Source organism: Stegodyphus dumicola, chromosome 10, assembly GCF_044657685.1.
Source record: "Stegodyphus dumicola isolate Sdum_Otavi_A_Nest chromosome 10, ASM4465768v1".
Classification (NCBI taxonomy): Eukaryota; Metazoa; Arthropoda; class Arachnida; order Araneae; family Eresidae; genus Stegodyphus; species Stegodyphus dumicola.
The window spans coordinates 103578441-103602321 of NC_140777.1; the positions used below are offsets into that span (position 1 = coordinate 103578441).

At 34.8% G+C, this 23881-nt stretch overlaps 1 protein-coding gene across 3 annotated transcripts in view; it reads left to right on the forward strand.

Moving 5' to 3' along the window:
* The window catches only part of LOC118191280 (fibronectin type-III domain-containing protein 3A-like), a 223982-nt gene that overhangs the window by 184414 nt on the left and 15687 nt on the right, over window positions 1–23881 (forward strand). For all 3 annotated transcript variants that reach the window (XM_085825345.1, XM_085825346.1, XM_085825347.1), the window contains 5 exons: window positions 4333–4407; window positions 7762–8021; window positions 8632–8835; window positions 10130–10296; window positions 19509–19633. In XM_085825345.1, coding sequence (XP_085681471.1) covers window positions 4333–4407; window positions 7762–8021; window positions 8632–8835; window positions 10130–10296; window positions 19509–19633 — 831 coding nt within the window. The remainder of the gene's footprint in view (window positions 1–4332; window positions 4408–7761; window positions 8022–8631; window positions 8836–10129; window positions 10297–19508; window positions 19634–23881) is intronic.

Here is a 23881-nt window from a genome sequence, read left to right on the forward strand (position 1 = left end):
GGCATAGCTTTCTCCTCAAATAAGTCTCGTGCCACATTGCATGGTAATATAAAACACTTTTAATTAATTCTTTTTTAAAATAGCTAAATCAATACAAAAACCATAACAATGCCCCCTGCCCATGGACTGCACGTCCCGGGCAGCACAATCCCTGGCTATGAAGCCAAACCTAACTAAAACATCTATGCAATAATAAACATTACAATAATTGCAATAGTAACTTAAAACAATTCCAATACTATCAAATACTAAAAAAAAATTAAATACTAAGTCAAATCAAATACACGTTTAAAAACAAAAAGGACTATGGTCTTACACTATTTACAATTATTTACACTACGTACTATGGCCATAGTAATGAGCTAACCTGTTGTAATGAACGACTTTAGGTTTAGAGTTCGATGACTTATGGATTCGAACCATGACATCATTCAGCCTGTTTAGGACTGTGTACGGACCATCTCAAGGTGACTGTAATTTTGGACAGAGTCCTTTCCATCGAGTCGGATTGCTTACTCCTTCGTGAAATTATGTCCAGTAGCTCTTGCGTCGTATCGGGTCTTCCATCTTCTCCATTGCCAAGTTGACTCGCTCTCATGTAAAATTGTGCATCACTTCAAACCGGGCCTGGAGATTTTGGATGTATTCCTCAGGTGATAAAGGCGTATCCGGAGGGCAACCAAACAAGAGGTCACAAGGCAGACTAAGTCTGAAAGCTCATGACTGAAGAACATTTGATATGGAGAATAGCTGGAAGTCTGGTGTTTCTCTTTTACCCTAGTATGATTTCGGCTGCTTTCTGAGCAGGGTCTTTCAGACAAGACGTCAGAGTTTCAAAGTGAGGATTCTTTTTGATGATGGATAGTTATGCCCTCTGATGCTGAAGGCAGTTTTTTGTTTTTGAGGTCCAGGGAAAAATAGTATTTCCTTAAAAAGTCCAATCCGAGTATGCAGGGATCTGTAATATCTGCCACATATGCAGTTTGATGGTAGGCAGCACTTGCAAATATGATGTTCACGTTTAACTTCCCAGTTTTGTTCGATCCTATCACCAGGCACAGTCTGGAGGGTAACACAGGACAGAATTCAAAGGAGTTTTTCTTTAAACGTTTGAGCTAAATCTTTCCGAATGATTGCTCCTGAGTCAATGATCATATTGCAAGGAAGTCCATCGATATACCCTTTGATTTACAGTCCATTACTGTTGGCTCTCACTGCAAAAATCTTGAGCACTTTAAAGCGGTGTTTTTCATTATATGGCAACCTCCGTTCTTCGATATGGTCATTAATTTGTTTCCTCCATAGTTGCTGGGAAATGGTCTTATTTTCCGTACACTGAGGTGTTCTGCAATTCCTTTGTATGTGGCCTTCAACTTCACAGTTCCAGCACTTTCGTTTCTTGTCAGTCCTTTTTTGTCCGATGGCATTTAATTGTCTGTTTAACTCGTCTGTCTCATTTTCCGTGCTCTGGGGATTTCTGCAGTTCCTTGATATGTGGCTTTCAACACCACAGTTCCAGCACTTTAGGACTGGTTTCTTTTCACTACTATTCCTTCTTAAGGCACTGACTGGTCTTGTCACATTATCTGTTTTATTTCCATACCTTGGGGTGTTCTGCAATGCCGTTGTATGTGGCCTTCAACACCACATCTCCAACACCTTAGAGCCAGTCCACTCTCACTCTGTATCAAAGCATTGACTTGTCTGAATAAATCATCTAAATCAGCCATCAGTTGATCTATTGGCTCTTGGACTCACACAGCTCTGGCTGGGTGGTGATCTCTACGAGTTGCTTTCTGGGCTGCGTCATATTTCATGGCGTACAACAGAGCACTTTTTACGTCCTTCACATCTGCAGAGCTTTCTGCATTTTAGGATCCCAGATTCCATCGATGAAGTACTGCAGGGAGTCTGTTTCTCTTGTTTCTGTTGAGCACTCCGAAAAGGCAAGATGGGACATTCTTTCAACATCAGTGGCGAGCTCCTCGAGTGTTTCTGTGGGCTTCTGTTGACGGGATTTTAATTGAAGACTGCTGTAATCTTTCACACATTTCTCACCAAAGCTCAACTCTAAAGCACCGGATAAAGCTTCGAAATCTAGCCTTTGGTATTCCAGAAGAGTCTGAAGGATATCCGCAGCGTCTGCTTTCAAAGAAGCGGCAAGATACAGGCCCTAGCTTGGGAATCCCATCTGTTCGCTTCCGCCACTATTGAAAATTGCATACACTCTCTTGCCATCATATGTGGATAACTTCAGGGAGGAACGAGCAGGCATGAGTAAAAATTTAAAACCATCAGAACTGCTCCCTGCCATGGCTAGGAATTTCTTTATAGTGTCAACTTCTTTGGCGATGACAGCAGAAACTCTGTCTTCAGTTTGTTGTTCAGTATGTCCTTGGACGGTAGAAATTCTTTCTTCAATTTGTTGTTCAAATTGTTGTTGGATGGCCGAAACTCTTCTTTCGATTTGTTGTTCCACAGCCGACATTCTCTCTTCTATTTGATCTTTGACGGAAGACACCTTTTCTTCAATTTGTCCGACTTTATTTTCGACAGCTCCTGTTCTGTCTTCCATAGCCTTGAATTTATTTATTTTTATGCAAGTTATTTCTTTTTTCATTTCCTTTTGATCTGCTTCAATCTTTTCCTTACGAGATTTCATCTCTTTTTTAATGGATATCATCTCTGTTTTAACAGAATGTTTTATGTCTTCTTTAAATGATGCTTGGCCAGCTTCCGTCTTTTCTTGGAATGCAGTAAAAGCAGTGATGAGCTGCCTCAATTGTTCTTCCGTTGCTCTGGTAATTGGCATTCAAATCCCACTTCTGACACCAAAATGTGTTGCGTGCGTACGGGTTTGTAATGAATTGAATGCGCAAGTCCTACGAAAAGTGAGTTATTATTCTCCCAACAAATAAAACAAAATGCTTAAATTTCCACAGATATGCATACAATATTGCAATATCTCACAGAAATTATCTTTTAAATTACTCAAACGTTCAACATATCTTTAATTCAAAACATAGAAAGCTAATCCGATTTCACCACAAACTCGGTACAATAAACAACAACAGTTTTCTAAGACAAACTGAATTGAGTGGTATCCCCCAGCTTTTATAAGCTTTTTAAACACATGCGAAACTTCTCGTATTTTCTTGTCTCTTTTGGATATCAAAAGATTACAAGATGTTTATTATTAAAATGTTAGATGCGCATGCTCCTGTATTTAATTTTTCAGTGTAGCTTTCTCTTCAAATAAGTTTCGTGCTGCATTGCACGGTAATATGAAACAATTTTAATTAATTCTGTTTAAAAATAGCTAAATCAATACAAAAACCGTACAGTATATAATACAAAGTGTGTCTATTAATTTCCAGGTCTGCTCTAATAACACCAGAACAGATGATGTCAAAAATGTAATCCTCATCTGACGTAATACACTTCTGTGCTCGGCTGTATAAGTTAAGGAAACAACTTGTAAAGTCCTCTTTCGGAAGGCACTTCAATGTCAGGGTCACGTTCCTCTTTATGTCTTCAACATCCACAAAGCTTGTTCCTTTGATCGCAGTTTTGAGTTTGGGAATGTTCGGTCATACTCTCTTGACTTGGTCCCCGCAGACTTCTTTTTGTTTCCCAAACTCAAAACTGTGATCAAAGGAACACTCTTTGTGGCTGTTGAAGACATCAAGAAGAACATGATGTCGTCAATGAAGAAAGAGGACTTTACAAGTTGTTTCCACAACTTATACAGCCGAGCACAAAAGTGTATTACGGCCGATGGGGATTACTTCGAAACATATTAAAAGGTTAAGTTTTTCTCATCATCTGTTCTGGTGTTATTAGAGCAGTCCTGAAAATTAATAGCCACACCTTGTATTTTCATTAGAATGGTCATTTATGGATGCATAATGCTCAAAGGATTCTTTCTGTAATTTATGATTTAGTTGGTACTTATTTATTGTAAATTTTTCCAACTGTAAATGGACTTGGGGATTACTAGTGATAAAGTTGAAACACTGTTAAAAGTGGAGAAGTAACACTTTCTAAGTAAGTAAGTAAATACATGGAAGTAACACATTCTAACTTGATTACAGATTTTATGGCTGATGAACTAATACTGAAATGATATTTTTAAAAAGTGTCTTGACCTATATGTATGGTAGTTATTTTATTAATTTCATTGTATGTTATGATTTTGATTTAATTATCTATTAGTGATTAAAAATGCATTGTTAAATTAAATTGTTTGTATACAATTTTCTCATCATTATGAATGACTGTTTGCTTATTTGTGTTCTGAAACCTTAAGGACTTGTACTAAATGTTTTGTAGGTGTATTCAGGTTCCTTATGTTGTGCTGAAGTGAAATCCTTAATTCCTGCCACCATGTATTATTTTCATGTGCAAGTATGTTTCTCTTTCTTATTTTATGTAATATGAAATTTTCATTTTTCAGGTTTTTATATTACAGTCAAAAGTCGTTAATTCGAACACCCATAATCTGGAATGATCTATAATCCGGACCTCAAAGCTAAAAACTTTCTGCGCATGCGCCGCTTTGACGCATGCGCATAGGCGTTTAAGCGTGCGCGTAAGACCTTTACGACTGCGCATTTGCGTGTGCACAAGCGCAGAATACGTTTTCGCTGCGCATTTAATGTATAACGGACGGTATAAGCTAAAATTATCTAATTGTCTATTTCAGTTAATGTTGATGATTGCGTTGTTCCTTAATCTTCGAATTGGATCCGGCTTATTATTTTTTGCAGACTGTAAGAGCAATTTTATAAAAGTAAGCTTGAACTTTCGATTATGTCAAATAGAATTTCCGATGCTGGAGCTCCCAAAGGATCTACGAAAACCAAAGTATGTTTCGATGTCCATCAAACAAAAAGTGGAATTGCTCCAAAAAATGGATAAAGGCATATCCTTTGTTATCTAACCGTTCCGAAATCTGTTTATCAATTTCATGCTGCTCTGCGGGGGGGGGGGGACGTGGCGGCGCGCAATGAACTGGAAGTTGATCTGTCAACACTATTGTTATCTTCAGGGCAGATGTTTTTATTTTATTTGGCTTATAATTCCTTATTGAATGTAGTATTTCATCTCGATGTACTTCGTCTTTGATATGATTTAAATCAAATTCCTCGTCATTATAAATATCACGAATACAAATCAAATAGTTTTCTGGTTGCAATTTTCTAATTTCGGCTATTTCTAATTTCTAATTTCTAATATAATTTCTAATTTCGGCTTACGCATGCGCGCGTTGAAAGAAATGTTTAATAAAGTAAACAAATAAATATTAAGCTTTTTTTTTTGTAAATTTTGATACCCTATAGATCATAATTGCTCATTATTTTATAAATTACGGTTTCATATTCTAAATTTTATAATTTCTGCATGCCATCTTACCAGATTTAAACTGATGATCTATAATCCGGAAAAATCAATAATCCGGAATCGCCGAAGTCCCGATGAGTCCGGATTAAAGACTTTTGACTGTATTAAAAAATTATAGAATTTTTGTTTAACTTTTCTTTATCTAGCCTTCTTTCTTTCTTTTCTCTTTCTAATTGCAAATTACATTAACTTAACTATCGTTTAACATGTTGAGGTTCGGTGCATAAATTTGTTTTTTTCTGGAAAAAATAACTTTACACATAGATAATTAGGCCCTAATATAATGTTATTTCATGGGGAAAAAAAAAAGAAAAGGTAATTCATGACATGGTGGGATACCTCTTAACCCACCGTGCATCTAGAGCAATAAAATGGAATCTTTGCCTGAGTATAAATTCTCCTAACATGTTTATATAAAGTGCTAGTTTTAGCAATCAAATGAAAGTGCAAGTTTTAAAAAAGTTTTTGAATAATTATCTAGAAAATCCTGATCATATAAATATTTTATATTTTTTCAAAAATTACAAAATTTAAAAAACATTTGCTTCCTGTATGGCATTTCACATATTTTTTAATGATTTCATAATAGATTTGAAACGGAGAAGATTTTTGCTGCAGTACATTATTTGCTAGAGGTTTGAAAAGGAAGATATTTAGAAGGTCATCATGTTTATTTTGATTTCACCTCTCTTTCCTCTGCTTAGGATGTTTTTCTATGGTGAATCACATATACATTCAGTATTCAATGATATTTCATGTTACAGGGTTATATTTCCATTTCTTTTGGGAAAAATACTAAATCTTTTTCAAGTTTTAACAATACTGCAATTTATTGAAAAAAAATTAATTTTTTTTCCAATAAATTGCAGTATTATGTAATTGCAGTAAAAATTAATTTACATTTTCAATATATGAAATAAGCATAATACGAATAAAAAAAAAATTCAATGGTGCTGCCATCGAGTAGCAGCAATTCCTACGTACACAGTGGGATGTATTTGTCCCACCTTTTAATTTCATCCATTTTTAATTAAGACAGATGAATTCAAATCATAATTTTTATTAGAAAAAGAAACTTTCAGATAAAAATATTCATTCTAATACCAAAAGTTGTTGTACAGACAATTTAAATTGCATGAAAAATTAAGGGTGGGGGAACTGCTTCAAAGTTAGACCTACAAAGAATTTTCATTTTACATTTTTTCTGTAAATGAATACCAGTGCTGCCATCTGGTATACAGTTAGAAATTAAAAGGTGTAATTGTTTGTATTTTAAATGGAATTTTTCTGCTTTCATCTGGGAGATAAAAACTGATGAATAAAGTGGGGCCCATCAAAGGGCTAAGTAAAACAGGCTCACGTTTGTTTTCAGAAAATAAGTCTGTATTGCAGTTTTTTTGCGACCTTAATCTGACTTGATTATAGTATACATAAGATTTCTCAAATTTCTTAGTTGGTATTTGAGATTTTGAAAAGATTTTATTTTGGAGGTGTTAAAAATTACATTGCATAATACATTTAAAAATAGAAGGGGCTTTGAAAATAGTTCACATATTAAGTGGACTTGCCCTCTTCTATTAATCATTTGTGGTTGGCCAGAAGCTTATGTGTTTCATTCAACGTTTCTAAATTGGAGAATAAGGAAATATTTGTGTGGTTTTAACATCATAGAATCAATAATTTTAAAATTTAAAATTAATAATGAATTAACTTTCTAAAAAATCATATTTTAGTATGAAAGGGAATAAAAAAAGATTGTGGATTGTGTTATGAAAGTAAATATATATATATATATATATATATAGGGAGGGGGGGAAGAGGATTTTTTTCTGAAGTATAAAGAAAGAGAAAAAGGTAATAGGAACTTGATTCTATTTTTTTTTTTTTTCTAACAAGGATTCCTATTGCTGTTTTGTGGGAGTGTTAGATGTTGATAAATTCTTGTCATAATATTTGATTCTACATATAAGTAATGTTAGTATGTAACAACAAAAATCTCCTTTAAAACTTTGAAAGGCTTGAGATTAGCAAGAAGTTGTCTTTTTTTACTTTTAACCCCCCCTTTTTTGTGTGAAATATTTTAATAAGATTATGCTCCTTTTCTTCCTCAAAATGTTGTGCTGCAGTTTGTTGATGCTGTATTCTTTTAAATGCTTCATTTTGCAACTCATTAATTTGAACTTTTCTGTGAATTTGCCTTGGTCATCTCTATTTTTTAAATGATAATAATAAGCATTTTAATTATGATAGTATTAAAAATTGTACTGACCTCGATCTTAATTTCTTTATCAAAATTTTGTTAAAATGGGATTTCAACTTTTGTTGTATGAATTAATTTTTTGTTTATTTATTGTTAAGGCTGTAAATTCTGCTGGAGCAGGTCCTTTCTGTGAGTGTGTGTCTTATCAGACACCTCCCTCTTCACCAGGATCTGTATCCACTGCAAATATCAAAAGTATAGTTGGTGCTTCTACTATTGCATTATCCTGGAAAGAGCCAAACAATCATGGTTCACCCATTCTTAGCTATAATATTGAAGTTGGAGATGTATTACATACAACTGATGGAGACAATCCAGAAATCTGTATAGAAGGTTTAGTGCCAGAAACGACATACAAGTATGGTTTTATTTTTATTTGCTTTGTGTTACTTTATTGAAAGGTTAATACTTTTGATCTCTTAAAAATTCTATAAAAGTAGTTGCTTTGTTTTTATGGCAAAAAATATCTAAAATTATTATTTCATTATAGAGCATGCAATTAATAAAATGTAACATAGAATTAAAATTACTACAGCAGTTTATAATTTAAAAGCCTGTTCTTAAGTTATAATTGTGACTGCCAAAGGAAGACTAATACTTTAAAATCTTCCTATGCTCAGATTTTTATTAAATAAACATTATTTTTGTTACATTTATTGTTAAAGTGTTGTCCAAGTTGTGTCTCTTGATCTTCGAAAAGTCAGCGAAGAAGAGAATTTTTGTAAAATAAATATGTATGATAGGTAATAAATAATATTTGTAAAATAAATAAATATGTTTGATGAAATAAATGTGTATTCTCTTGACAAGAAGCAAGAGATTTAAATGATATCTTACTATCTGCATGTATTTTATGTTTGCAGAAAAGAAATAAATTATCTTTCTGTAAGTCATTTAAGTTAGAATTTTGTGTTTTTAGTCTTGTTTGCTTTACTTATTATTATCTACTTCTTTTTTTTTTAATGCAGAATACGTATCCAAGCAATAAACAATGTTGGTCCGGGTCCATTCAGTTCATCATTAAAAATAGTAACTAGAGGACTTCCACCTTTGCCACCAATCTTAGAGTGTTGTGGTTATTCACATAACAGTTTACGTCTGAAGTGGGGTGATGGGAAGAATTCTGATTTGAAAACTTATACACTCGAGCTTGAAAACCCACAAACAAAAAGGTGAGCTTTGTATATAGATTTACAGTTTTTATTTTAAAGGTTGTTGTGTAAAAGGAAAAATATCAACTGAATTAATAATAATAATAATAAAAAAAATTACTGGGGGAGAGATAGTCTGTTAAGAACATTTTAAGCATTTTTTTCATAATTTTTATTTAAAGGTAATCAGATGGCTTCCTTTCTTTGTACACTTCATCTTTTTGAGGTGTCAAAATTTCTAGCTAAGCTTTTTTAAATATTGAAAACCGTTATGCTTTCCTCTTTCTGCTATTTTGTGAAAAAAATGTGAAATATTGAATGTATTATAATACAATAATAATATAAAAAAGCAAAAGGAAAAAATTGCTTTTTAAAATTACATCTGAGGTCATTGTCTTACTCAAAATGCAAGAATGGTCAGGATTTCTCCATATATCTTCTCATATGACTGGGATGGTTCAGTTTCTGACATTTTTTTCCCTCATCCTTTGAATGTATGGGATTTTGTAAGAGAGAATGGCCTCTTTGATTGAATGTAGGGACATCTAGTGATTATAAATTAGCACTAATAATGCAACTGAGATCTACTAGAAAGTAGAAATGAGATGTTAAGTGCCTAGGATGCTGATTCCTTGTAAATACTCCTTCCTTTCAAACAGGGGCGTAGCTAGAGGGGGGCAAGTGGGGGCATCTGTCCCCGGGTGCAGAATCCAAAGGGCGCCAAACTGATGTTATGATATTTTAAAATTAAATGTTTTCCATCCTTGGCAAGCAGTAGGGGGCGCGAAATCTTCAGTTGTCCCTGGGCGCTGAAAACCCTAGCTACGACTCTGCTTTTAAAATTAAAAATGTTAGTATATTTTGCATTTTTAATTTAATAAAAAATTGGTTTACATTAAAAAAAAAAAATTTACAGTAAAAAGAACAAGTATCAGGAAGATTGAGCACATAGACTTCAGCAAGGTTCAGATGCAGCATTAGTTCAAATATGGTGGCATAAAATCTTTATATATTATTTTGCTGCATGAGACTTAGTAGATTCAAGTGTTGGAATTGATTTAATCAACTAGAAGCAACTGTATTAGCAAGAAACGTTATGAAGTGAATTCTTGTTTATGTAATATATTAATAAACTATATGCCCTTCTGTTAGAACGATTTCCATTGATACAAATGAAAATCAGCAGGTTTTGATGATCTGCTTTAATGAAAGACCATTGTATTTGCAAAATATGTGTGTAGAAATCTTTCAGTATCTTGAATTGTATTGCATCATGTATACAAGCAATTTTATATTATAGTTTATTTTTTAATAGGTTTATGCCTGTATATCAAGGTCCAGGTCATACTTTCAAAGTGACAAAACTTCAAGAAATCACATCATATAGTTTTAGAATATATGCCTCTAATGAAGAAGGAGATGGTCATTGTTCAGATGTTTTTACTTTTAACACTCAACGTGCACTGCCACCTGCCCTGAAAGGTTTATTTCTTATTACATATTATCAACATGTTCATTGCAAACTGTAATAATTTTAGTTTGTAAAAAATGTCTACTTTAATGTGTTTTTGGATTATAATTAGTTAATTATCAGATGTATAATTAACTAATTACACTGGTTAATTATCCATGTGGATCAGTTTATAATGAATAAGTTTTTACTAATTTATTTATTATAAATTAGCAGAAAATGTAGTCATTAACTTTTACCCCTTTAGATCCCTCAGGGGGCTCACTTTTGTGAGTACGGGTGTGGCAATCCCGAGGTACCCTAGCCCTTCAGGGGATCATCTTCTTGATGAGACGGGTGTCACGATCCTGGAGCCCCAGTGATCTGTCCTCTTTTCCGTCTCCTCTCCTCTTTGCTGGAACTTTTTCACTTCCCTTCTCCCTTGTGGTTTCTCTCTATGGAGTTTGGGGCTTGTCACGAGAGGCTGGAACAGACCTTGTCTCTAGTTCTCGAGTGGCGAGAAAACTGCCCACGTGTTTGCCGTGCGTGGAGACCCGTGTCGCTGGAAAGGAGGGTCCTGGTAGTTGAGGGGCGAGGTACTGTCCCCAACACACTGCTTTGGCCTCTGCTTCAGCTAAACGGGAGGCACCTTAGTCGTCCTCACGGGTGTCAATCGGCTGGTCACTAGTCCTTGTGTCAGTGGCTTGGGGTCAAGCTCTCGGGAGTACCTGCTTTCGGGAAAGCCGACTGTGGGGCTTCAGTTTGCGTATAGGTCCGGCTAGCCCTAACACAGGAATCTGTGTTCCCTTGTTGGGCTCCGTGGTGGGCGGGGCCGTTGGACCCGAATCTTTTCTTATTTCAATATGGCTAATTCTCAAATTTTTCTGATCAAAGACTTCGAAGTCACTCCAGTCTCTCAACCTAGTTCTGAAACGTCCACTACTAAACCAGTCACTCAACCTAGCTCTGAACCACCTACTAATAAACCAATCATTCAACCTAGTTCTGAAAAGTCTACTACTAAACCAGTCACTCAATCTAGTTCTGAAAATTCTGCAAAAAAATTACGGACAGATGCAAATAAAAAAAAATCATAACAATAGTCCCCGTTTCCTAGTCATCTCTAGTCCTTCTGGCGAAATGCATAAGATGTCTCCTTTCGTGATTAACAAATACATCCAGTCTTGTATTGGTGAGCCGAGAAATATAAAGCGTCTCCGCTCCGGAGACTTCCTTATTGATACAATCTCAGCCACCCAGTCTGCTTCTTTACTTCAAATAACTAAACTTGGGCAAGCGAATGTCAATGTAACAGCACATAAGACACTGAATTATTGTCGTGGCGTTATATCGGAATTCGACCTTCTGTATGTTCCTGTATGTATGAAGAAGAGATCGCTTCCGAGCTATCCGACCAAAATGTCTGCGGTGCTAGGCGGATCAAGATGCGTAAGGAAGGTAAGTTGATCGATACGAAACACGTGATCCTTACCTTCAACACGCCTGATCTGCCTAAGAATATTAAGGCCGGATATTTAAATTGTCCCATAAGACCTTATATTCCCAACCCTATGCGATGCTTCCAATGCCAGCGTTTCGGCCATTCTAAGACGTCTTGTCGTGGCAGCCTCACATGCGCCCGATGCTCACAGATTGGCCACGATTCTGAAAATTGTACCGCTGCGCCTCTTTGTATAAATTGCAAGGGTGAGCACCCAGCATTTCCACGCCTCTGTCCAAAATGGAAATTGGAAAAAGAAGTGCAGACTGCAAAGGTTACGAGGAACATCTCATATGCCGAAGCCAGAAGATTAGTCCAAAGCACACAGCTACGACCAAATACATCTTACGCCAATGCTCTTAAAAAATCTCGCTCAGTTGCTACCCAAACATCAGTTAGTATGCAGACGCCACCAAACAAAACTCAACAGACTACAAACAACAAGAAGAAAGAAAACCCAACCCATACAGTACAAAATAAAGAAATAGTAATTCAAAGCAAACCCAAAACTACCACACGAAAAGAAACAAATAAAAATAGAAGTTCCAGCAATAGCTCTCTTGATGGAATGGTTTCTGAATCTGCGGATTCAGACGGTATGGAAGTAGAAGAGGGTCTGGAAGTTCCCAAGCATCTACTTCCACGAAAAACCAAACAAGAGCACAGAAAGAACAAAAACTATTCATAATGGCCACCCTCGTATCATGGAACTGTCGTGGTTTCCACCGAAATCTGCTCGACATCAAAGCTATAATCAATGTTCATCAACCTTTATGCTTCGCAATACAGGAAACAAATCTAAAACCGGAACAACAAGCAAAACTTTGGAGGTTTTCTTTCGTCAGGAAAGACAACATTGCAGGTGAGCGTGCCAGTGGAGGTGTAGGTCTTCTCACCTCACTGGATTATCCCTCAAATGTGCTTTCTTTGACGACATCCCTCCAAGTTGTCGCTACTCAAACAAATTTTGATTTTGTTGCTACAGTCGTTTCTCTGTATTTGCCTCCAAATGAGCATATTGATCAGCAAGATTTAAATGGTCTTTTAGAGCAGCTGCCTGAGCCTTTCATCATAATAGGAGATTTTAACGGCCATAGTCCGCTCTGGGGTAGTAAGGATACTAATTGCCGAGGAAGACAAATTGAGCAGATGATCGAAGATCATAGCCTTTGTCTCCTCAATAATGGGCAAGATACTTACTTCCATGAGCCTTCAAAAACATTCCATGCTCTCGACCTTGCCATCTGTTCACCATCTCTGTTGCCTTTTTGCACTTTTAATGTGGGTAAAGATCTTTACAACAGTGATCATTATCCCATTCTTGTGTCTCTTGCACGAAGGGGAGCAAACCCCATGTCGAGATCCCCTCGATTCATACTGGACAGGGCAGACTGGGAACTCTTCTCTTCCATTGCAGAGCTCACAGATGAAATGGTAGAAGATGCGCATATCGATGACGCTGTTGAAGCTGTTACTAATACTATTATTCAGGCAGCTATGCTCTCCATTCCTAGAACATCAGGAAAACTACTAAAATATTCAAAACCATGGTGGAATCGCGACTGTCACGAAGCACTGAAAAAACAGAAAAAAGCATGGGGTATTTTTCGTAGATATCCTACTCTGCGAAACCTCATAGCCTTTAAAAGAGCCAAATCAAATGCACGAAAAGTAAGAAGGCAGAGCCAGAGGGATTCCTGGATTTCATATGTGTCGTCAATAACATCCTCCACGCCTAGCAAGCGGGTTTGGGAAAGAGTTCGAAAAGCATGCGGCATATATAAAGACCACTCACTTTCCTTTTTGGAAAAAGATGGCCGAGTGATTAGCTCCATAGAAGAAATTGCGAATACTATCGGTGAGACATTTGCTTCCGTTTCTTCCAGCAGAAACTATACACCTGCATTTCTTTCTATGAAGCAGCACTCTGAAATAAATCCCATCGCATTCAACTCTTCCAAATCTGAGCCTTACAATAGACTTTACTATGCTTGAATTAAGGAGTGCTTTATTGCAGACATATAGGTCTTCTCCGGGTCTTGATGGAGTGAATTATGAAATGCTAAAGCATCTGTCCTGTAAGTCACTGAATGCCCTTCTCACTCTTTACAATAGGGTGTGGAAGGAGCATGCCTTTCCCAGTGCATGGAGGAGAGCTATTGTCATTCCTATTCCTAAGCCAGGGAAAGATCCAAGGAATCCCTCCAACTATCGGCCAATTGCCCTTACGAGTTGCCTCTGCAAACTGTTTGAAAAGATGGTAAACAGCCGCCTAGTCTACTTCTTGGAAAAGAATGATATTATATCGCCTTATCAGAGTGGTTTTCGAAAGGGAAGAACAACTGTAGATAACATGCTCCTCTTAGAGACATCTATTTGAAAAGCATTTGTAAGAAGAAGCCACCTTGTCTCGATATTCTTCGACATTGAAAAAGCTTATGATAAGGCATGGAGATACGGTATACTCCGGGATCTTCACGAGAGTGGCTTGCGCGGCAACCTACCAATTTTCATTCAAAATTTCTTGAACACTAGAACTTTTCAAGTAAGAATTGGCTCTGTTTTTTCGGATGTTTTTAAACAGGAAGAGGGTGTGCCTCAAGGCTGTGTGCTCAGTGTAACCCTGTTTAGTTTAAAAATAAATTCTGTACTAAAAGAACTTCCTCCCACCATCTTGGGATCTCTATATGTTGATGATCTGCAGATTAGCTGTCGAGGAGCAGACATGAGATATGTAGAGAGGCAACTGCAGATGGCTCTGAATAAGATCCAAGAATGGTCAGACAAACAGGGATTTACATTTTCGAAACAGAAAACTGTGTGCGTGCACTTTTGTAGGAAGCGAGGTCTCCATCCTGAACCTGAGTTATATTTGAATGGTACAATTATTTCAGTTGCGCCTGAAGTAAAATTTTTAGGAGTGACGTTCGACCGAAAATTGACTTTCCTTTCTCATGTTTTAAACCTGAGAAAGAAGTGTCTAAAAACACTAAATATTTTAAAAGTGTTGGCGAACACCTCCTGGGGTGCAGAGCGTTGCTCCATGCTTCGCATTTACAGAGCGCTCGTCCGCTCTAAACTGGACTATGGCTCAGTTGTGTATGGATCCGCTCGGTCATCTGTTTTGTTAAAACTGGATCCTGTTCACCATCAAGGTCTGTGGATTTGTTCAGGAGCATTCAGGACTTCTCCTGTGCAGAGCCTATATGTTGACTGTAACGAACCATCACTTTATCTGAGGCGTGAGCAATTGTCCCTTTTACAATATTTTAATATCTTATCCCAACCTGAACATCCCAATAAGCTGTGCTTACTTGATAATGAGTGTAACACTTTATTTGAAACACGTCCATCCTGCGTTCCTACCTTTCTTTTAAGACTTCGCCCTATCATTGAGGAACTTTCCCTCTCTGATATGCGCCCCCAAGCAGTACAGAACTTTTAAATCCCACCTTGGGAAAATTCACGGATTCAGCTTCTTGATGTTTTCAAACATCACGTGAAGGCAAGCACTAACGAGATCGTTTATAGACAACTCTTTGCTGAGCACAGGCACAAATATAGCAGTTATTATCCGATATACACAGATGGATCAAAGACAAATGATCATGTTGGGATGGCTTTTGTATTTGAAAATTACATAGAGGGCAGATGCCTGCACCATGCTTTCTCAGTCCTAACATCTGAACTGACTGCTATATATTATGGTCTTTTGTATATCTCAAAGCTCTGCCACAAAAAGTTCATAGTTTACACAGACTCGTATAGTGCTCTTAAATCCTTGGAAGCTTTTCCCAACACTCAGAATCCTGTGGTAGTGGATGTTCTCAAAATTCATATAAATTTAACGATTCGAGGTTATGAAGTCCTGTACTGCTGGGTTCCTGGACATGCTGGAATAAAAGGAAATGAGCTTGCAGATATCGCAGCCAAATCTGCTGTTGAACTGTCCAGTCGCCTTATCCCTTTTAGAGATATTTGCAATGTCATCAAGGGAAAGGTCCGAAAAAAATGGCAGCAATTTTGGGATGTTCAGCATCACAACAAGTTGAGAAACGTCAAGCCTAGAATTGAGCATTGGGATATTGTTGGAAATCGTAAGGAGGACGTTCTTTTGACTCGCCTCAGAATTGGTCACACTCGAGTCACACATAACTATCTTCTCAAAGCTGAAAATGAGCCTGTTTGTTTTAATTGTAATGTTTGTTTATCTGTTCGTCATATTTTAATTGAGTGTCCATGTTTTAATAGTCTTCGCCAGAAATATTTTAATAGCTGTGACTTACCTCTCGACCGTTTAATCGGAAGAGAGGTGAATTGTAATTTATTTTATTATTTAAAAGAAATTGGCTTTTATTACCAAATGTAATTTGTTTTGAAGACTGTGTCTTGAATTTTAATATGTGCTTTTTAACTTTTGTTTATATGACTTCATCCTCTGGATTTGGTACATTTATCTACTTGTTTTTATTGATTGAATTTTAATGTCATCAATTGTAATCATCCCATCTTGTGTTTGGCGCGTCATAACCATCTCTGGTTTTTGCGCCATAATCACTCACTCACTCACCCTTTTACCCCTTTAGAATATAAAAATATGAACTTTTTGCCCTTGAGTAAGAAATTTTGTGCTATTGCTTTTTATGGAAGTGGAGATAGGGTGTTTTTTTTTTTTTTTTTTTTTTTTTTTTTTTATTATTAATTCAGCTCATTTCATTATTGTGAACATTTGTAATCTAATAGTGTAGGGAAGTCTGTGCAATATGGCCATCATGTGTCTTTATAAAAAAAGTTGCTTGATTTTAGTCACTTTCATTTACTTTATACAGATAAACTGAGTAAAAGAACATAAGTGTTTACAGTTGTATTTAGAGTTTTAATGGGTTTAGAAACAATTTGATTTGAATAAATATTTTATAGGCATCAATGAAGAAAGTTTTATTAATACTGAAATGCCAGAAAAACTGGGGCAGATGAATATGATGAGAATACATAATAATGCCACTTATGCACATCATTAATTGTAACTGTCAGTGCTGCATGTACTTCATGTATTAAGAGATATAGTTGTAGAAGCCTCTAGGGTGTTTCTTGCCCTGAGTTTTTCAAATAGTTATTATCTAAATAACTTTTGAAGTGATTTAGTTTTTGGGCTTATGAGATGGGTCATTGTATCTAATAGGTAGAAGTAAGGTTTAAATTTTCTTGTATGAGCTTTTGAAAACTGTATAACGACTACAAGAATTCTGACAAAACTTTGAATCAATGATAGCAGTGTGATGCTGTGGAATTTGTTTAGCTAGCTAATCAGTTAGACCTTTGTTACATTAACAAACATCTTTGACAGATGAACACTATTTGTGCATCCTTTTTGTTGTGTGTCAGACATTAATACTTTGCATTCATTCTGATAATTTCTAACCAGACAGTGCTCAAACTCATATGTTTTAGAGACTCGAATGATATTTAGAGAAATACTGATTTTGGAATTCAGTTGGCATTATATTATGTAATCAGATCTCAAAATTATCAGAATGCTTGTTGGAATGCCCTACTGCATGCTGTACAGAAATTCTGCACTTCGGAATGCAGTAAAGTATGGCGTTCAGTATACCTCTGCAGACTGTTTCTACACTCTGCAGAAAGTGTGGTCTACAGAATACTTCCGCATGCTGATGGAATTCACCATTGTTTAAGTATTTAATAAAAAAGAAAAAAGGAGGAGGAAGTAGACATATCAGCATCAATAAATATAGATATAAAATAGTTGTACATCTGGATCAGTGTTTATTAGAAGAGGAAGTTAAAAAAGAAAACAAAAAGAAATGACAAAACAAATTGTTGAAGTATTTGATAAAATAAATAGCAGAAGCATCAACAGTATCTGTCATTGAAGAAGTTAAAGAAAATCTAGATCAGCATGTGACATGCAGGAAAGAAAACAAAACTGAAGGCAAACAACAACATTCAAACAATCTTCAAAACTGTGATATATCTATGTGGCTAACACATTTTACTTCCATTATTCAAGATTTCATAATTAAAAATAATATAACAAGAAAATGTTAAGTGCACCAAAAGTTACTATTACCGAAGTTGGGAAGAAAATTCCAAACTCAGTCTTTAAACATGAATGTCTCAGTTTATCATTTTTTCAATTTCATAGTTTTATGAGTTTTATTTATAATGATAATTTTTGTTTTCACCAGGAATTACTAATCAAAATAAACTTTGTTTATATTGTTATTTTTAAATGCTGAAATGAGCAGACATAGATATTGCTGAAATAATAATGTGAAATTTGTTTTAAATAATGTGATTTTTTTAAAAATTTGGATGAAACTTTGTAGAATATTCTGCTGTATATCAATTTTCTATAAATCTGGAGTTAATGTGATAATATTTTTCATTTACAAACAACTATTTAAAATATTGTTTTGTGTGTAATTTTCTCTTTGCTGGAGACTTAACTTTATAATTTAGAGGCAATGGAATTAGGTATACTTTATTAAAAATGAAATTATGTCTCCATGACTGCATTAATGTAAGAAAATGTTTTCATTTCATTAATTTAGAGAAATTTATTTACAGAAGTTAACAAACGAAAATCAAGTCTTGATAAATTTTGTAAAAATGCAAAAAATTCAATCTGTCTTTATATTTTTTTACAGTCTTCTTGCTGCAATAATGCATACTTTTAAGAAAGCTATTTAAAAAAAATCTTTGTAGCAAAGACTGTCAACTGAAGTTAAGTTGTGCTGTGAAATTTCATTTTCATATTATGTACTAGCCCCTACACAGCCAGCCTTCGTCTGGCTTTTAAATATACCAGGAAAATGCCTAAAGAGAACACCAAACATTAAATTTAAAACTGCTCAGTTAACAACTTTATAAAAAATCAATAAAAAGGTATTATATATAAAAAAATTACAATGAAATAAGCATTATCCCTTAATACAAATATTAATTAAACTTTTAAATAAATTAACCAACTTCCCATTGCAAAATCTTAGGAATTCAAACGGTATGAGGGAACTTAAGAAATTTGTTTCCTAAAAATAATCATGCAAAACTTTTATATAATTAAAACATAATATAAACAAATTACAATGAAATAAGCAATATCCCTTAATACAAATATTAATTATTCTAATAAATAAATTAACCAACTTCTCGTTGCAAAACCTTATAAGAATTCAAATGTATAAAGGAAGTTAACAGCTTTGTTTCCTAAAAAAAAAAAAAAAAAACCTTCAAAACTTTTCAATATCTTAAAAACAGTGAAATAAGCAATAAATAACATGAAAACACACACACACACACACACACAAAAAAAAAAAAAAAAAAAAAAAAAAAACTCTACAAAGGAAAGTATGATTAATAATATTTTATCTCAGATTTTCAGGGCTCAGCAGTCCAGTATACAAAACATTGAATGAAAAACTGTTGTTAAAAACACATTTCTAAAAGATTGAAACTTTTCAAGATGATGCAATTTCATCAAAAAAGATAAAATTAAAAAAATATGATTCGAATTTTAAAAAAATCGCTTCAAGGTGCCCTGGCACCTATGTACCAAATTTCGGAGCCCTGGGTCTATTAGCATACATGCAGTACAAACGAAAAATAAACACACAGATAGACTCTTTCTTTTATTATATGTAGAGATAAAATATTCATCTTATGTTATTTTTTCTTGTTAATAAATGAACTTTAAAACTGATGGAAGATGTTTCCTTGCAGCTCCCAAAGTTACTAATATTACTGAAACATCCTGCATTGTGGAATGGTTGACTGCAAAGCCAATAGGAGAGGATATGCTATCTTATAAACTGCAGATTGGTACAAAGGAATCAGATTTTCATGTAGTAAGTTTTTGCTTTCCTAGCATTTTGTGAGAATTAACTGATATTTTATGTAAAATTTGGCAAAGCTGTGTATTTATTCAGATACTTATATATTACCGCGGCCATCTTAGTAGAACTCGCCAAATTTTCAGAAGTCAGCAAACTCTGGTAACCATGCATGTAACAGTTAGGTAACCTTATCCCTTGGCTTTATTTAGGTAACCACATTCCTTGTAAATTGGAAATCCCAAATCTCAACAAATCACCTTTTTCTTCTGTAAAAAAATCACCAAACTGCACCAAGCTGGTTTTGCTAATACATAAGTACCTTTATTCAGTACTTTATGTTGTATTTAAGTAGTGGTTTTTTTTTTTTTTTTTTTTTAATTAATGTTATTTTATTCATCAGATTGAAAAAAAAAATGTATGACAATTTGTTGAAAATATATATCTTTGCTTCTGTGTTTATTTATATTTGTAACACATGAGGATAGGAAGTAAGACTTGATACATTTTTATTGACAAAAGCAGTGGTCTGATTTCAAGAAAAGTAATAAGGGAATTTTTATATTTTATTTTTCTTATTTATAAAAATTATATTTACTTGAAAAAATATAGAGCTTTTACTGTTTATACCAGTTTGGAAAGAAAGTAGTTTTTGTTTTATAGTGTGAAATTCAGTTTTTTTCTATACAAAAAAATGACTTTAATTAGTGAAATATCTTACTTTCCATTCGATACCGTTTTGTTATCTTTCTAGTTTTGAGGTCATTTACTATTTAAGAAGTTTTGTAAACTACAATATAAATGATAATCCGATGGTGCAAGCTTGGGGCTATGGGGAGATGTGATATCACTTCCCAGCTGAACTCCAATAATTTCTTTTGTGTTGGTAAAGATGTGTTAGGCCTCTCATTGTCTTGATGGAACACAATTCCTTTGCAATTTGCCAATTCTGACCTTTTCTCTTTGATTGCTTCCACCATAAGTTGTTGGGAGTAAACGTGCAAGTTTATCATTTGAATGCTTAGAAGGAATCGAAATAAAACCTTTTAAATCTCAACTTTTAAAATCCTTGATATACAGCATTTGCAGAGCTTTCTGTATCTCGGGATCCTGGATGCCATTGATGAATTACTGCAGGGAGAGGATTTCTCTTTTCTCCATCGAGCACCTCAAAAAAGTGAGTTGAGACAGCCTTTCAGCCTCCATAGCAAGTTTCTGGAGTGTTTCCATCAGCCTTCCATAGTGTAATTGGAGTCTGCCATAATAGTTTAAATACTTCTCATCAAAGCACAGCTACAATGTGCTATATAGAGCATGAAGTCTAGCCTGTTGTTTTTGGGAAGAGTTTGAAGAATATCTGCTGCATTTGCTCTCATAGAAGCAGCAAAATGACAGTCCTTAGCTGATAATCCATTCACATCCGCTGCTATAGAAAATTTTATCTTATACACTCACTAAGAGGTCTTACCATCATATGTGGATAGCTTCAGAAAGGGATGAGAAAGCATGGGTAAAAATTTAAAACCATCAGAATTGCTTCTGGCAGTTGCTATTTATTTCTTTAAGGTGTCAACTTCTTTGGTGACTGCAGCAGAAACTCTTTCTTCATTTTCTTCAGCTCTGTTTACAACTGTGTATCTTCTGTCGTCCATAGCTTCAGATTTGCTTTCTATTTTGGCAGTAATATCTCTTTTGATTTCCTGTTGACATGCTTCAATCTTTTCTTGATCCACTTTCGTCTCTTCTTAGTTCACTTTCATCTCTTCTCTCAGTCATTATGGTTACATCTACACTGAACATCAGTTATGGTTATCCAGTTACAATACCTATTATTATGATACAGGGAACAAAATGTTGACAAATTTAACAAAATTTGATGATTTGTCACCAAAACCATTGCCAGCTCGGCGAGATAGCCATTTACTCAATGTTAAAAGACTTGACATTATAATATTATTTTTTCAACAGAGGATCCTCCTTCTGGATTTTCATGTTATGTTATATTCAAAACAATTTAGCAGTTTCACATGTTATTTCACTAAAATTATCCATATGTTTATAAAGTCTGTAACAGTAGCTTTGAATTAAACAAATTACACTTTTCAGAATTTTTAGTTTCAGAAGAAGAATGTTCAGGGTCTTTACGCTTGATAAAAGTTTACTGACAGTTATTTAGAAATCTTAAAACCCAAGCAAACACCTAATTTATGATAATTTGTTGTGTTGTTACGATGCCAAAGAATTGTGTCTTTGGCTAATCACTAGTCACCATTTTCGTCACTTTTCTTTCTGTGTGCACTTCTGTAGGCTGACATCAATTTGCTACCTAGTCGGCATTCAGAATTTTCCTTTAGCCATGAAGACCATCCCTGCCCCAAGTTGAACTGCCACATGACAGTAAAGCAGCAGTATTCATACTTCCTGGAACATATTTTCATACCTGACTGTTTGTCAACTGACGAATTATTTTAACTCTGCTATGAAAATTGACCAGTTTCCGAGTTCTATTACAGACATTTTATCCACCAAATGTCCGTAATAGAGTCAGACCAAAGTTTTATTTTAAAGTTTGGTATATTAAAAACACCCATAAAATCAGCATTTTGATATTATGATATTATGAAGTTGCGTATTTAATGTACTTGATTTTAATGTGTATTAATATAAAGAATATCACATTAATAGAAATAAATTAAACAGGCAAAATACTAAAATCATTACTATACACACAGAAATAAATACTATAAACATGAAAAAAAAAAAAAAATTTCATATAAGGGGGGGGAACTAAACAAGAATTACTTGTAGGTAATTAAATTCCAATTTAAAAATTCTAGTGTGTGAAATAATTCAAAACAAGGATCGACACACAGTCCTACATTGCATATTTCGCACTCAAAATACGTTGTTTGTTTTCGCTTTTCCTTGGTTTTAGTGCACACAACGCATCTTCTCCTACTTTTATTACCTTTTCTGTCAACGTAAATTTTCGGAAACTGTCTTCCAGTTAGATGGAAAGTTGTCCGGTGATTTTGGACAAATTTTTAAGTAAGGTCTCTTAGCCATGGCTAACGGAATGAAACTGAATACAACCCCAACACATGCCGCAACACTTCTTCAAAAGACACTCAGAAATATTTCATCCTCAAACCATGTGTGAAGCCAGTTTTATATTAGAAAACTTCCTGTTTTTATAAATCGAAAACAGCGTCCATAATGACCGGAAAGTGATCAAGGAAAGACACCCACTGGCGAGATATCCATTACTGATCACGTCAATCTATACATTACATATTACATTATATGTAAAGTAAACACATTATATACCAAAATATAATGCCTGTGTCATTATATATAATGACCTATTAAATCGAGGAAGAAAAACAAAAGCGCTGGCTCTTTCCTGAGAAATGTGAGCAAGACGCATTACGTGTCAAGAAAGCTGATAGTCTTTCTCGTTTTGTAATAATGTTGTAATGTTACTTTGTAATTAACCAGGAAAGCTTATGTTGAGTTTCAAACTTAAAAAAAAAAAAAAAAAAAAAAAGGAAATTCTAATGAAATAAACAAAAACGCCTGTGCCCCTTTAATTCACAGAGACACTTATAAAGAGTTGTGATTTCCAGTTTGTTTATATCAATAAATCTCTCAAAACCAGAAGCACAAAACAGAACAGAAACTAATGCCAGTACATGAAGGTCAAATGCCATATGAATCAACCTATGTGAAAACAATTACCACTTAACTCCATTTACTGGCTTTCAAAAAATTCAAATAAATCGTTCCATTTCAATGTTGCATATACACAACGCTAGGCTTTTAGGAGCAGAATCGTTGCGTTGTAAATACGGGACACTGGTTCTGAATGGGTTAAATGTATTAAGATACTTAAATTTAAATTACTGAAATTTAAGTATTTTAAGATATTGGCAGTTTTATACTGGAATTTTCAAGCCTTGTGCCTGTACTGCAAACCATCAACTCCAACCAGGGCATCTCGGGGGTTTGAGAGAAACTGCTCTAGATTTTGCTCTAACAAGAACTACCTTCTTATCAGAATTAACTGTTGACTGAACAAAGAAGCATGCAGCAGGTGTTTCTTCTCTAGCATCAACAAAAACATGCAATTCTAAAAGTGAATTAATTGCCATATGATGAGGCAATGTAACATTTTTTAGTGCATGCAGGGCTGTGTAGTCAAACCGTTTTCGGGTAAAAGGAGTTTGAGCTGGAGTCACTAAAAACCCGTCGACTCCTACTCCA